The 13,627-nt window shown below is 53.5% G+C and overlaps 1 protein-coding gene across 2 annotated transcripts in view; it reads right to left on the bottom strand.

The window, feature by feature from the left end:
- The window catches only part of Bcar1 (BCAR1 scaffold protein, Cas family member), a 34,151-nt gene extending 21,360 nt beyond the window's left edge, over nucleotides 1-12,791 (bottom strand). Inside the window, exon 1 of one of the 2 annotated variants that reach the window (XM_028768722.1) lies at nucleotides 12,637-12,791. In XM_028768722.1, the coding sequence (XP_028624555.1) occupies nucleotides 12,637-12,648 (12 nt within the window). In that variant the 5' untranslated portion in view covers nucleotides 12,649-12,791. Of the gene's footprint in view, nucleotides 1-216; nucleotides 322-12,636 lie in introns of those variants that run through there. The other variant, XM_028768723.1, reaches the window with a different exon arrangement.
- Nucleotides 12,792-13,627: the final 836 nt, after the last annotated feature.

Here is a 13,627-nt window from a genome sequence, read left to right as displayed (position 1 = left end):
CGGCCGGTGGCCCGGCTGCCCGAGGACGTCAGGACCCAAGGGCTACAGAGGACGGGCGTCACGCTAGCTCCATGGGCTGCGGGGAATCAAAAGGCGGACCAAGAGAGGGACTCGTTTACGCGCCGAGCTGCCCGGTAATTCTACGGCCGGCGGGATGCTCGGGGCCCGTAGGAAACGTCCTCCTCCCCGCCCGGCCGGCCCCGCGCCCACACTCACCAGGTACTTCATGGTGCTCCCCGGCCACCCCGGTACGCTGCCCGCGTACCGCCCGCCGCCCGTGCCTCACGTCTCAGCCGCTGCCTCGGCCGCCCGCACCGGTCCACTTCGCTCCGCCCGCCCGGCTCCCGGCATGCCCAGCCGCGCCACCATTGGCCGCCGAGGTGGGCGGGCCGAGCTGGCCACTGCCCGTTGTGGACATCCCCGCCTCCCGCGGCTGCTGGCCCTGCTGGCGAAGATCCTTAGAAGACACCGCCCAGCCCCTTCGCTCAGCGCCGGTGCAGCCCCTCCTTCCTTCCAGATGCTGGCCTTTTGCCTTCCTTACCCACCAACCTTACCCACTAACACTGGAGTATTCACCGTATGCCGTGTCCGCGGCATACAATCTGAATTCCTAGGCAAAATGGGGGGAGTATGCCCTCAAAAGCAATTACTAAAGACAACAATATTGTAAGACTATTGTAGACAAGCCATACTGTATAAGGATCCTAGGAACCCAGAGTGAGGGTTTATGTCTAAGATTCCACTAATAGGGAGGCAAAGGCAGGAAGCCAGCCTGGGTGACAGGGTAAGATCCTGTCTCTTAATAAGACTTACCGCAGGGTTGGCCAGCTACAGTCTGACCTGCTGCTTTTCATTGGCAGCACCAACTCTTGCCACTTTGTTTGTTTGTTAGTTTTTTCGAGACAGGGTTTCTCTGTGTAGTCCTGGCTGTCCTGGAACTCACTCTGTAGACCAGGCTGGCCTTGAGCTCAGAAATCCGCCTGCCTCTGCCTCCCAAGTGCCGGGATTAAAGGCGTGTGCCACCACTGCCCGCCCGGCTATTTTTTTTTTTTTATTCTTCGACTTTTGGGGATTCCAGCTGGTCCCCTGAAGCCCAGGGGGAGTGAATGAAGCTAGGGCTAACTATGTCCACTCCATATATGCCTCTGGGCCCTAAGCAAGGAACCAGAGGCTTGCCAACTCCTGCACCAGTTCTCCCCCTGAACTGAATCCAGGCTCTGGAAGAAGGCTGCCCATGTTCAGGTCAGTCATGCCCCAGGAGCGGGGCCCCTCCACCTTTCCCGAGTCAGTCCTGTCCAGACATAAAACTCCTTATGCCCAGCAATCTTTCTGAAACCTGCTCCAGCTTGTCTGTTTCAGCAACGTCCACATGTGCACACTGAGACTGGGAGAAGGCAAAGCACCTGGGGAAGCAGCGGGTGAGCCTCAGCTCGCCTTGGTGCCGGCTCCTTGATAGACTGCAGATCACTAATGTCTTCCCCAAGCAGCAAACTGTGGGTGCCAGAGTCTCTGAGCACAGACTGCTGGGAAACAGGAAAGAAACTTATTTCAGAGCACACAGGACCCTGAGCAGCCAGCAGTCCCTAGACCCTCACTGCACACTACCCAGCAGCTGCTGGTGTAAGGAAGCAGTAAGCCAGACCGCACTTCATTTCAGCAGAGTTCTGATGACTAGTGGATACCACACACATGCTCAAGGCCAGCCTCCACTTGACAGGCACCAGGCAGGCTTTTACCCAGAGGTCCTTCATCAGGAGCTAGGCTACAGCAGACCAGAAAGCACGCACAAGTCCTGTGAACACCTGGTTAAACCAGATCCTGGGTCTTAACCCTACTGAAAAGCTAGACACCTACATTTCCTTGGGGCTTCTGGCTTAAGAACACTGGCCAGAGCTCACAGTATGAGGGAATAGGAAGGGGTTGGGGAGCAAGGAGAAATGACCCAGTGTCCTGGGACATTCCTGTTGGTCACCATACACTATTCCCTGTCTCTCTCCCCTACATCCCCCACTCTCCATCCAGCTACTCAATGGCCCTAAGCCAGTGGGAACATGCCTAAGCATTTGTCCCACTGTGTTGGGGTTGAAGGGTCTATAACATGTCACTTAGTCTCTAATTTGGTGGGGAGGAGCAGGGCCCAGACACCCAGGAGGTCTCTGCAGTATGGACAGGAACACAAAAGGCTAGGTTAAAAGGGGATAGCCTCTATTCCACCCCTGACCAAGGGAAGGCACCACAGAGGCAGTGACTAGTTGGGATCTTGGGAAAGGGAGATACTCTCTCAGAAGTGGGCTGGGGTGAGTGTGGAGGTGGGGGAAGGGAACTGGGCTCGGGCTCAGGCATTTCAAAAATGTGCTCCTTTCCCACTTAACTCCCCCCAAGCCTGTGAACCTTGGAATGGCATTTCCGCTTTGGAAACCAGACCCCAGGATTGACACCCCACTGTGCTAGGGGAGTACCCCTTCCCAAGCTATTGGGGAGGAAGCACCCATCAGAGTGGTTATGGCAAAGGGCTGACAGGGATGCTACACACACACACACACACACACACACACACACACACACACACGGTGGTCTGTGCTAGCCTGGACACACGTACTCAGTGATGCAGCCCTCCCTCCCCCACATGTATCTGACCTCTGTGATGCCTAGGGACTGGATGCCCACAGCAGGGTTACATACACTCTACTGCTGGCCTCTTTACAGTGATGAGACTGACACACAATCCAGGGGTCCTTGTCTCATTCCACACAACCTGTGCCCAGGACTGACAGAGCCAACTCCTAGAGGAGGACGGTGGAGATACTACACCTAACCCACACTGACTTCTCTGCAGTGGAAAGGGAACTTAGGGACAAGGACACTCCAAAGCTAAAGACCTCTGCCACACTAAAACTGACTCCAGGTGCACAGGTGTCTGAGACCCAAGTAACCACCTCTCTTCCATTGCCCCAACAAAAATAAAACAACAACAACAACAAAAAGCCTGCATCCAGCACTGGAGCCAGCATTCTTCTCAAGTTGTGCTTCATCAATAAGGAGAGTGTAAAATAGGGTGGAACCTAAGTGGTTACTCTTGTGGGAAGAGCTCGCTTGAGAGCTGGCCAAGTTTCAAAAATATTGGAAGGTCAAGTCACGCATAACACACACAGGCACACATAGAGGCAGCCTATGCAGGCATAAGCATACACTGGGATAAGCTCACCTAGGTACAGCTACACACGTACAGGTGCAACAGACACAGAGCCGAGCATACACAGCTGTACATGCAGAGAGCAGCTCAGAGAGGGTGGTGCTGGAGAAAGACTGCACATGCCTGGCCAGAGAATTCCCACCCTCTAGGACAGGTGACAGTCATCCCAGGAGTGGCCTGGAGTCTCTTTACCAGGTTAAAGATGAGCTTACAGGCTGCAGGCTATCTCTATCCTCTGGGGTACGGAAGGGGCATTTGCACAGTGAACACAGCAGGCCACTTTCCTACCTATTACTGTTTGTCCTGGACCCCCATTGAGGAAAGAAGGTTGGAGCTTTCTGGCCTTCTGAGCCTCAGAAGCAGTGCAGGCCAAACAGAAAGGCCATCACTGCTTAATGCCCTGCAATGTCCACTGTAGCATTTATAACAGCAGAAGGGAAGGGTATAGTGGAAATGTCCAATTCTAGGGGAATGGCTGGACAAACAAAGCAGCCCCTCCAAGAAGACCACATAGCTACACAGAGAACAACTTCCAAAGAGCAAATTACACAATGGAATTTCGGCTTATGACTAAGAAGAGTGAACAGAGGAGGCCTAAACTGACCAGCACAACATAAGGCCCACAGCCTCTCCCCTTCTGAAGCTTGGGCTGGACAGGCCAGCTGATGGCTAGCTCTGGGAGTGGCAGTGGAAAAGGATTTCCTGAGACCGGAGGTAAGCGTCCCAAGCCCCAGGGACAGGAAGACATGTTGTCCCTAAAGGGCCACAGGGGCTGTTCCTTCCTTCTGAGAGGACTACTTACTCACAGGGTCAAGCTCAAAACCTGGGCAAGGCTACAGGGACCTAGGACACAGCCTATCACAGTCAATCCTCACCACTCTGGGGACCAGAGAGGGAAATACCAGCTCTTAGAGGCTCAGAGGGCAGTGCCAGCTCACACATGAACTGGTAGGAGAGCTTACATCTGCAAATGCCCACTCAGCAATCTAAGCATGTCTGTAAGGCACCCCAGGTGACATCCCTGCACCCCCCCCACACACACACATACACAGAGCACGCACTCTTAGGAGCTCTTAGCCACAAAGAGCTTGTCTGAGCTTTAAGGCTGGGATGAGCAATGAGGGCACTCACTCTTCATCACACTGGTGACTGTAGAAAGGTGGGCAGGACCTACAGCCTGGAGCCAGACTCTTCCTGGTCAGGTCCCCATGTCATCCTTTTGGCAAGTCCCTATGGACCTGAATGGATACAGAGGTAGGATCGAAGGCAATGCTACCTGCTATGGAGGGAAAGAGCCCAGGGGTGAGAAGGGTACAAACTGACAGGCCTCCTAGGAAGCTCAGCACCCCCTCTCAGCTCTTCTTTTTCCCTTGAGGTGTGGTCCTGGGATAAAACAGGGGTAGGCAGGGCAACCTTCCTTTCACACTTTTCTGCAGCAGTGGCACCTTCAGGGATGTGCTTATTTCAGATAGGACTTCCCTCCAGCAGAGGCCTCACTGTGTGCTGACAGACAAGAACAGGCTAGACCTGAGTACCACTGCTTCATGTGTGGACCAAAGGCTGGGGCCTAGTGTCCCTGCCCTTGAAGCTGCTTCTGGGATCTGGCTCATCTCATCCCCTCAGCATTGGGAAGGAGTCAGTAGCAGAAGAAACCTGTCAAGGAAGAGAAGGACATTGACAGGTCCCTATCCCTGGGGGAAACTCGGCTGCCAGTGACTGCCCTGCTTCCGTCAGCTAGGCTGGGTGGGCAGGGACAGGGTGTGGTCAAGAGACCTCCTGAGCTGGGCCATCTGCTCTCCTTCTCCCATAGCAACCAGCAGTTCAGACGGAGGGGTGACTTCACATGCCATCTGCTACACGCCTTCAGCACTTACACTGAGCACCCGTGCCCACACCCACAGATACCCAGATGGGCAGAGAACAGACAGGGCTGCAGTCAGTGAGCTGCAGGGCCAGCAGGGTCACAGGCAGCATCCAGGGACTACAGAGTGTGTAAAATCAGCTTCTATCTTGTAATATATATATATATTACATATATATATATGAGAATGAATGAGGGGGATCCCACGTGAGCCTACAGTGCAGGGCCTGTTTGCCTCTCTAGACTAAGCCTACACAATGACCCCAGCTGTCTGTGGCACACTCAGCTGGTCACTGCCCTTCAGGTGGTCATGCACATTGGTAAGGACAACTGTTACCAGTCTCTGTGCCCATACTCAGGGACTGCTATGGACGCACACAGGGCTATACCAAGCACAGGGCACTCTGGTGTGTCTCCAAGGCAGTAGCACACCCACATCCCATACCAACATACATCAAGTTCCACCCACTAGGAGGCAGGACCCGCCCTCTCTTGCACCACCCCCACAAATACAAGTGCACCTCTAAACCCATTTCCCAGCCTTCCCTGCTCTCCCTCCTCCCTCTTCAGATGCTCAAAGGTTTCCTAAGTTCCCTCAAAACATTACTTGAGGACCTGGGTGCAATTCTTTCTTGGAACACAGCTGCCCCTGATCCTCAGCTAATGATGGGGTGAGTGGGGACTTCCCTCACATCAAACTGGGGGTGACTGGTCATGGTATCCACCTCTCTCATTTGCACGCATGGTCTGAACATCAGAAGCATGTCAAGTTGTGTTGTACTAGGACACTGCTGCCAGGGAAGAAGTCCCCTCTGAGAGCTCATACTTGGGCTGGGGGAGGTGGGCAGGGGCTGCAATCACACCTGTGTATGGTGACAAGGACTCAAGGAGGGCAAAGAAGGTGGCAGGGGTGGGGGGTTGCAAGGTGCGTGGAGCTTCCTGAAGGAGAAGCACGTGAGTAAAGGCTCACGATGTCAATCAATCAATCAACCAATCAATAACAGTGAACGCTGATGTAAATGTACAGGCCCGCGAGCTGCTTGGGAGTGGGAGAGCAAACTAAGGGCTGAGGCGCTGGTACCAGTTGTGGCTTCTGGCTTCTTGGAGGGTAAGGTGTATCCTGGGCTCGGGCTCTCTCAGTGCCTTGTGAGTGGGAACACTGAGCTGGAGCACCAGGCGGGAGTGGCTGGGGAGGGTGGGAAGGACCAGTCAGAATTCTTGTGACCAGAATTTATCTCTGATGTGTCCCCTGCAATCCTCTAGCCAGAACCTCTTAGGACAGAATGAGGCCCTGAGGAAATTACAGGTAACACAAGAGCCTAACGTTAACCGGTCATAACTGTGTGAAAGAGAATGCAAACCCTTCGGCCCGATGGAGGGCTGGGCACAGGGAAGACTGTGGTCTCAACACCGTCTGAGCAGATCATTTTGGTAGATACAGTGTTTGAGGGCATGACCCAAGGTTGCATGACTAGATATCAGACTTTCTAATACCAACAATATATCATGTTCTGATACTGTAAAATTCACATTACAAAAGAGACAGCTATCTATCAACCAGAGGATAGGTTAAATGCACTGTGGTATAAGTAGAATATTATTCAGCAAACAAAAAGGCACAAGCCAGTAATACACCCATATGGATGTATTTCTAAACTGTTTTGCTGAATGAAAGAAGCCAAAGCTAACACAGAAAGAAGAGGCACATCTAAGTCAGTGATAAAACCCAAGTCTGCTCATGGGGCCCTCTGAGAACGTTCTGAGGAGATGCTGACAGCCCTTATCTTTTTTTAAGATTTTATTCGTTGTATGTATATGAGTACACTGGTATGTCAGGCACATTAGAAGAGGGCATCAGATCCCATTACAGATGGTTGTGAGCGACCATGTGGGTGCTGGGAATTGAACTCAGGACCCGTGGAAGAGCAGTCTGTGGTCTTAACCACTGAGCCATCTCTCCAGCCCGGCATCCCTTATCTTGAAGGAGGTCTTCATTAGTCCAAACCTATTTACTGTACATTTATTACCTGCGTGTCTCACGTGGAAGAAATCTACCTCAATTTAAAAGTGTCAACAGACAAAAATAAGACAAAGCCCAGAAGGCTGCATGGCATTATGTCGTATTTTGAAAGACCCCAGGGCAGGTATTATGATCCTAAACCCACTAAGTTCCCCTTTTTCTAAGTTCCCTGCTCCCCAGGGAACTGGGTACAGTTCCTAGGTTTACTTTTCCTCATTTATTACATAGCTCGGAGGTTTGGATGATCCCAGACTATTGTGTCTTCCATTATAATCTGTTTCAAATCCTTCTTGGAATTTGGCAGGGTTCGACAATAAAATCACAGAAAAGCCCCCTTAGTCGCTAATCTCTCCGCTAGAAAAGAGATTAACTTTAGAGCCACAACTTGTGACCATCTCTCCTGCCAGAGTAGGCGTACCTCCTCACCTCTGTTGAGGCTCTGGCTCTCTTTCTGGGAGAGACGAAGATGATGCCTCAGCAAACAGTGAGTCTAAGAGCACACAGAACGAGTGGGGCCGCAGAGGACAGGGGCCCTTGCTGGGCAAGTCTGATAGCCTTAGGTCCATCCCCGGAGCTACACAAACTCAAGAGAGAACTGGCCTGGCAGAGTCATCCTCGGGCCTGTACACTTACATGTGTCCACACACGTATCATATACACACAGGACACAGGATGATAAAGCCAACAAGGACCACACCAAAAAAACGAAAAAGAAAAAGAAAGAAGAGAGAGAGAGAGAGAGAGAGAGAGAGAGAGAGAGAGAGAGAGAGAGAGAATAAATAATGCAGTTTGGCCAGGAAACAAGGAAAGCAAGCAGCTATGAAGAGGCTGAGTCTGCAGCTGGGAGGTGGGAAAGACCCTCAGGGCAGTAGGTAGGAGGGGGCAAAGCTGACCACAAGGAGTGCCCTGGAGTTGCCCAAGGCCACTCACCTTTCCACAGCCAACATTAGCATCTTAAAGTACCTAGCATCTTAGGTTAGAATCTTAAGGTACTGAGAGCTACAGATTGGGGTAGAGGTCCTGCCTCGATACTTCCACTGCTGGACCACACTGCTTGCTGCAGACAATGTCTGAGGACGAGCCTGCACATCAGTGGCTTTACCCACACTTGACCCTGTCCATCCCAGACAGCATGGCAGCAGAGCGCCCAGCTGGCCTGAGATGTGGTGGGCTATCCAACAGCCCCATCAGAGGCCACTCTATTGGAGCAGTGAGGATTGGTTCAAGAGGATGGGATCCCACAGGCTGTGCAGAGCAGGGCAGAGGCCAGGGTCGTTTCACCACTAAGGACTTCCTTAACGGGAACTAAACTGAACCACAAAGAGAGTCACCAGAGGGAGATGGTATACCACAGAGGATTGTGCAGGGGTCAGCAAAGGGTGCTTGGTTACCACACTTGCCGACAGACGCTGGAAACAGACTGTCTCTCAGCAGCACTACACAGCCTCTCATGAAGAGCTGCATGCATCCCTTGCTGGCTTCCTTCCAAAGGCTAGGGCTCCATGCATTCTGGTAACACCCTCAAGGAAACTGAAGCATACTTAAGTTCTCTAACTGGCTTTTGTAGAATCCAGCATGGCTCCTTCTGGAACCTTAGCCCTGACATACCAAAACATCTGCCCATCCTGAGGCAGCCTCCTCTTTAATCCCCACTTGGCCTTCAATAAAGCAGCCTGGGAAGAGACTGAGCAATCTTAAGGTTTATGAGGGAGCCTGGCACTCCCTGCCCCGGCATGATAGCAGAGAAGGGAGATAAGAGCTGCACTGCACACCCTCAGCAGGTGAGAGAGCAGAAGGCGGTTGTAGGTCCTCCCCATAGAAGCCTGCAGTCCTGTGACAGAGTCTGCTAGCAACCACACGATCCCATCTTCAAATACACAGTGGCAAATGGGGCCAGGAAGTATCCAGGGGCAAAGCTGTGTGGGTAAGCAGGGGTGAGCGACCTGACAAAGTGGGTACAAGGTTTGAGACCAGTTCCTGTAAAGGGAAGGGCAAGAAGGACAAAGTACAGTAATGGGAGAAGGCATAGCATGGGCTTTGGGTACTGAGGTGAGGGACTGAACTGTTTCTCCAACCTCCTGTGCCCTTCCCACGAGGCTGCAGCTAGATACAGGGCCAGCTGGAAGCCCCGGTTCAGACCTCTGGCTCCCTGGCCAACTCTCCAGCACAGAATGGACCCCACAATCATCCTGGTTCAATCGAGTACCTACTGATTTCCACTAGCTGTTCCTAGATTAATCAAAACTAGACCAACTCTGTTGCTTAGCCATGGGCAAGCTGCCTGGCCTCTGTGAACCCAGGACGGCTGTCTGCAGGGACAACAAAGAAACTCTGGGTTTGCTCTCCAACACAGCAAAAGAGAAAAACTGTAGGTTGTACTTGGAAAGCCGCAGGGAGCTGTCAACAGCAATCTGGGCTGCAGCCCTGAAATTAGTGCGGCCATGCAGGGTGATGGTGATTTTACCACTCTAAATGTTTCCAGGCCTGATTCCTATCCTACCTTACCTCCATGGGTCACATGACTATGGCCATTTATGGTCCTCCCTCAGGCCCAGCACATAGGACATGCTTACACCAGGCAGCATCTGTGCTCCTTGAAAGGGCCCATCGTCCAAGAAAGGGCACAGTAGAGGCTAGAAGAGCTACCCAGTTTCACAGAAAAGAAGCAACAGGCAGAGCCAGACTGCAGTGGGGCTGCTCTGCCCAGGGCTGGATCTTCACCTGTGGCAAGGCAGCCAACCTCTGGTCACTTGTGAACATGAGTCTGAGATGGCAACCAGTCATTTTCTTTTGCTTTTCTTTTCTTTTCTTTTCTTTTCTTTTCTTTTTTTTTTTTTCGAGACAGGGTTTCTCTGTGTAGCCCTGGCTGTCCTGGAACTCACTCTGTAGACCAGGCTAGCCTCGAACTCTTGAACTCAGAGATCAGCCTGCCTCTGCCTCCCAAGTGTTGGGATTAAAGGCATGCACCACCACCGCCCGGCACAACCAGTCATTTTCAAATGCAAACCTCAAGCTAGGACACAGACTGCCTGATAGGCCTATGGCACTGGCCAGGCCTGCCCAGAAGGAAGTCAGATGTCAGAGGAAGTCAGGAGATGAGTAGCCACGCACCGCCTAGGTACCTCTGCCCTCGGCTCCCAGCAGGGGAAGGAGCGTGAGCTGGCAGCCAGGGCGATCATGGTGCCTTCCTCCCTCTGGATCCCATATCCCATAGGGGTCAGATAACAGAGTTAAGACCCCTGGCACAGCTAGGAGTGATGGTACACACCTTTTAGACCAACACTTGGAGGAGGCAGAGGCAGATGGATTTCTGTATGAATGCAAGTCTACAGAGTAAATTCCAGGCTATTCAGGGCTATACAATGAGATCTTATCTCAAAAAACCAAAACAAAACCCTATTCAGGCCCTGCTTGGATACCCAGGAAACCACATCAACTCAACCTCGTCCGCCCCAAGTTCTCTCTGCCCTCATCTCCCATCACTGTTAGCATCTTGTCATTTCTGTGGGCCAAAGTGCCTGCGTCAGCTCTATCCAGGAAAAGACTGCCCAAATGAATGGGTGTGCTTAAAACTCAAATGTGTCCCGAAGTACCACATGGCCAGTCACCATTCTGAGCTCCCTGGGCAGGGACAGAGCAGGCAGATCTTTCTAGAATCCTGCCAGGGATCCCAGCAAAGGAAAGCTGGCTGTTTTCTGCTTTAGAAATGATCTCTATAGCCTCACACACTACCGAGAGAGAGGACATTGGTTTGACAGCCTAGCTACACGCCATGCAGAATTACCAAGGGCTGTGGCTACAAGCGAGGAGTGACTTGAAGTGGATTGTGGTGGGGACAGACCTTCACTTCAGTTCGCCACAGTGATTCTTATCTGTACAAGTTTCACCAGACCCCTTATCCTCTCTAGTTACAGATGGTGCCACTGTGGCACACAGCTAAGGACAACGACCTGAAATCTTGTGAGGTAAGGGTCTGCGTGTCATCTAAGACTGCTTGCCCTATACAGAGCTCTACCTAGTATTTACCTAGCAATACCTAGTATTGCTTTAGACAACTAAAGCAATCCTGAACCTCCCGACCCCCGACCAGAGGCCTGTCCAGAGGGGTACTCCATGGTCATTACTGCCTTGGGGACCCTGGGCCTCCAGCACACTCAGCAGGTCGGCCTTGTTTTTCTGACCAGTGTCCACAGGGGTGGAGCTGGCTGGTGCCCTATGCCCCAAGCCAGAGAAAATCCTGAGCTTTGCAGAACAGCAGAGCAGAACAGAAGAGAGGCTTGGCAGGCTTTCTCTGTCTCTTCCTAGAGATGAGACAATTATGCTTTGAACCAGAAGAGATGGGGGTGGGGGCTCCCATCAGCACAGCCTGGAAGCCCTAATTTTTTCATCTGTAACTCAGCATTACCGCTTCTGGGGGCGGGCAGGAGCTGAGATCTTTAATTCTGTAATAACAATGCTTTGCATTTACAGAACCCTCTCTTCTCCAGGAATCTCCATATCCTACGGTGGTTAATTAAGAGGCCACTTGCCCTGCCAGGAAGCCTGACTGTCTGCATCATGGAGAGAACCCCGGTCCCCGAGTGGATAAAGAGCAGTTCCAGAATAAGGCCAGGCTAGGCAAGGCTCTCTGGCCCATTGCCCCTTCCTGTCATTGGGAAAAACGCCTGAGTCAGCAGAGAAATGGTGGCTGCAGGCCATTACTTCAGGGCAGACAGGATGAAGGTGTGGTCTCACACCTCTGTCTGTCCATCTGTAAAGTGGGTTGGAGCCTGTACCTGAGTCCACCGCCCTGGTAGAATCATTACCGGCCATCTCAGGAGGAGACTCAAGGCCCAAGTGTTAAAGACTGGACCAAGGGCTGCTCAAGTCTGCCTGGTGGATTAGGAAGACAGAAGACCGGGTGTCAAGCAAAGGGGGAAGCCCCTACATAAATGAGCGGCTAGTCAAAGGGCCCTCGGGTTCAATGAGCCAACAAAACTTCCCATAGAGTGAGTGTACAAAACAGAGGTAGGGGGAGGTACGCAAGTCCCATCAGCCAGCCAAGCCAACCATTCTGGGGTAAGGGTGTCTCCGGGGACAGAGCAGACCCCGCCCCACGCCTGGCCATCCGGGTAGGGACCCGAGAGCACAATAGGGCATCCCTCCCAGGGAGTTTTCTGGGACAACAGCACGGCCCTTCCCACCCTTCGCTCGGCCCAGCTGACCTGGCCATGGGTTTCTAAGGAGTGACAGAGCCCTCTTCTCGGTAGGCCTGGCCACTCTGGTAGGAGGGCGGGGAAAAGCACGGACCCCACCGGGCCCACCAGTCCCAGAGGCTCTCAGGAGGCCCCAAACTCCCTCTGCCCAACCCAGCCGTCCCGGGGAGCTCCCCGTGGGGCCAGCACGGGGTCCCGTCCTACTCGGCTGTCCTGGAAGAGGCTGGAAAAGCCGGGTCAGAGAAGCCGGCTATGGGGCGGCGCCCCGATCCTGACCCCCACCTCGATCTGCAAAGAACCTCCGGCGACCCCCCGGTGGCCCGGGCCTGCGGCGGGGGGCGCGGGGTCTCAGGCGGTCAGCACTCACCGGCACGGTCATCTTGGCCGCCGCCCCCGGGGCCCTGCGGCAGCGGCGCGGGCTAGCTCGGGCTCGGTGGGCCCGCGCCGCTCACAGCCCCCGGCGCGGGGTCCCGGCGCTCTCTGCTGCCCACGGGCTGCTTTCCGCCACCGGACAGTCCGGCCGCTCCCCCCCGCGCCGCGCATGCGCTGCTCGCGCCGCCCCTCCCCCTCCCGGCTGCTCCGCTGCCGGCCGCGTTAAAGGCGAGGAGCCGGGACCCCGGCATTTTTCTGTCGGCGCAACTGGGCGAGGAGGCTGGGTTCCACACACACACACACACACACACACACACACACACACACACACACACACACACACACACACACCCTCTCACTCCTCGTCCTTCCAACGGCGACTGCCACACACACACACACACACACACACACACACACACACACACCTTGTCCTTCCAAAGGCCACCTCCAGACTCATTAGACAATCCCATCCGGTCCGCCCACCCGGGTCTGGAGCCCAGAACCCCCACCCCCACACATCACGTCCCTCAGTGCGGGTCCCAAGGCTCCTACAACCCTAGTTTGGAAACAGATTAGTCTGGTTGAAGGCGATCTTAGATCAGCCTAACACTACACCAGAATTCCTCTGCCCTCCCCAAGCCGAGAAGGAGCCTAGGTCTCCTCCAGGGCCCACTCCATCCTCCAAGGAGCTCCAGACTCCCAGGAAGCAGTTTGATTTAACATTGGATCTCCCAGAAAGTAAAATCTAGAGTGGCTAAGTGGAAAGGTCCCACAATGGAGCCCCCCTGCCCAACGCTGTTAAGACAGGCAGGCCTTCGGGGATCTAAGCCTTCCTTTCCTCCATGTTAACCACCCCTAATTTCTTCAGCTGTTTCACACTTGGTATGATGCCCAAACATGCACCTGCAGGCAGTGGGCACATGGTCTTCCGATGCCACACCTTTTCCCCTTCCCTCTCAGTACATTGAATCTCTGAGCTCCATCAG

Source organism: Grammomys surdaster, unplaced genomic scaffold (assembly GCF_004785775.1).
Source record: "Grammomys surdaster isolate TR1022 unplaced genomic scaffold, NIH_TR_1.0 187, whole genome shotgun sequence".
NCBI classification, from domain to species: domain Eukaryota; kingdom Metazoa; phylum Chordata; class Mammalia; order Rodentia; family Muridae; genus Grammomys; species Grammomys surdaster.
Note: the sequence above shows the minus strand (reverse complement) of the source record. Positions and strands in the feature narration are given on the sequence as shown.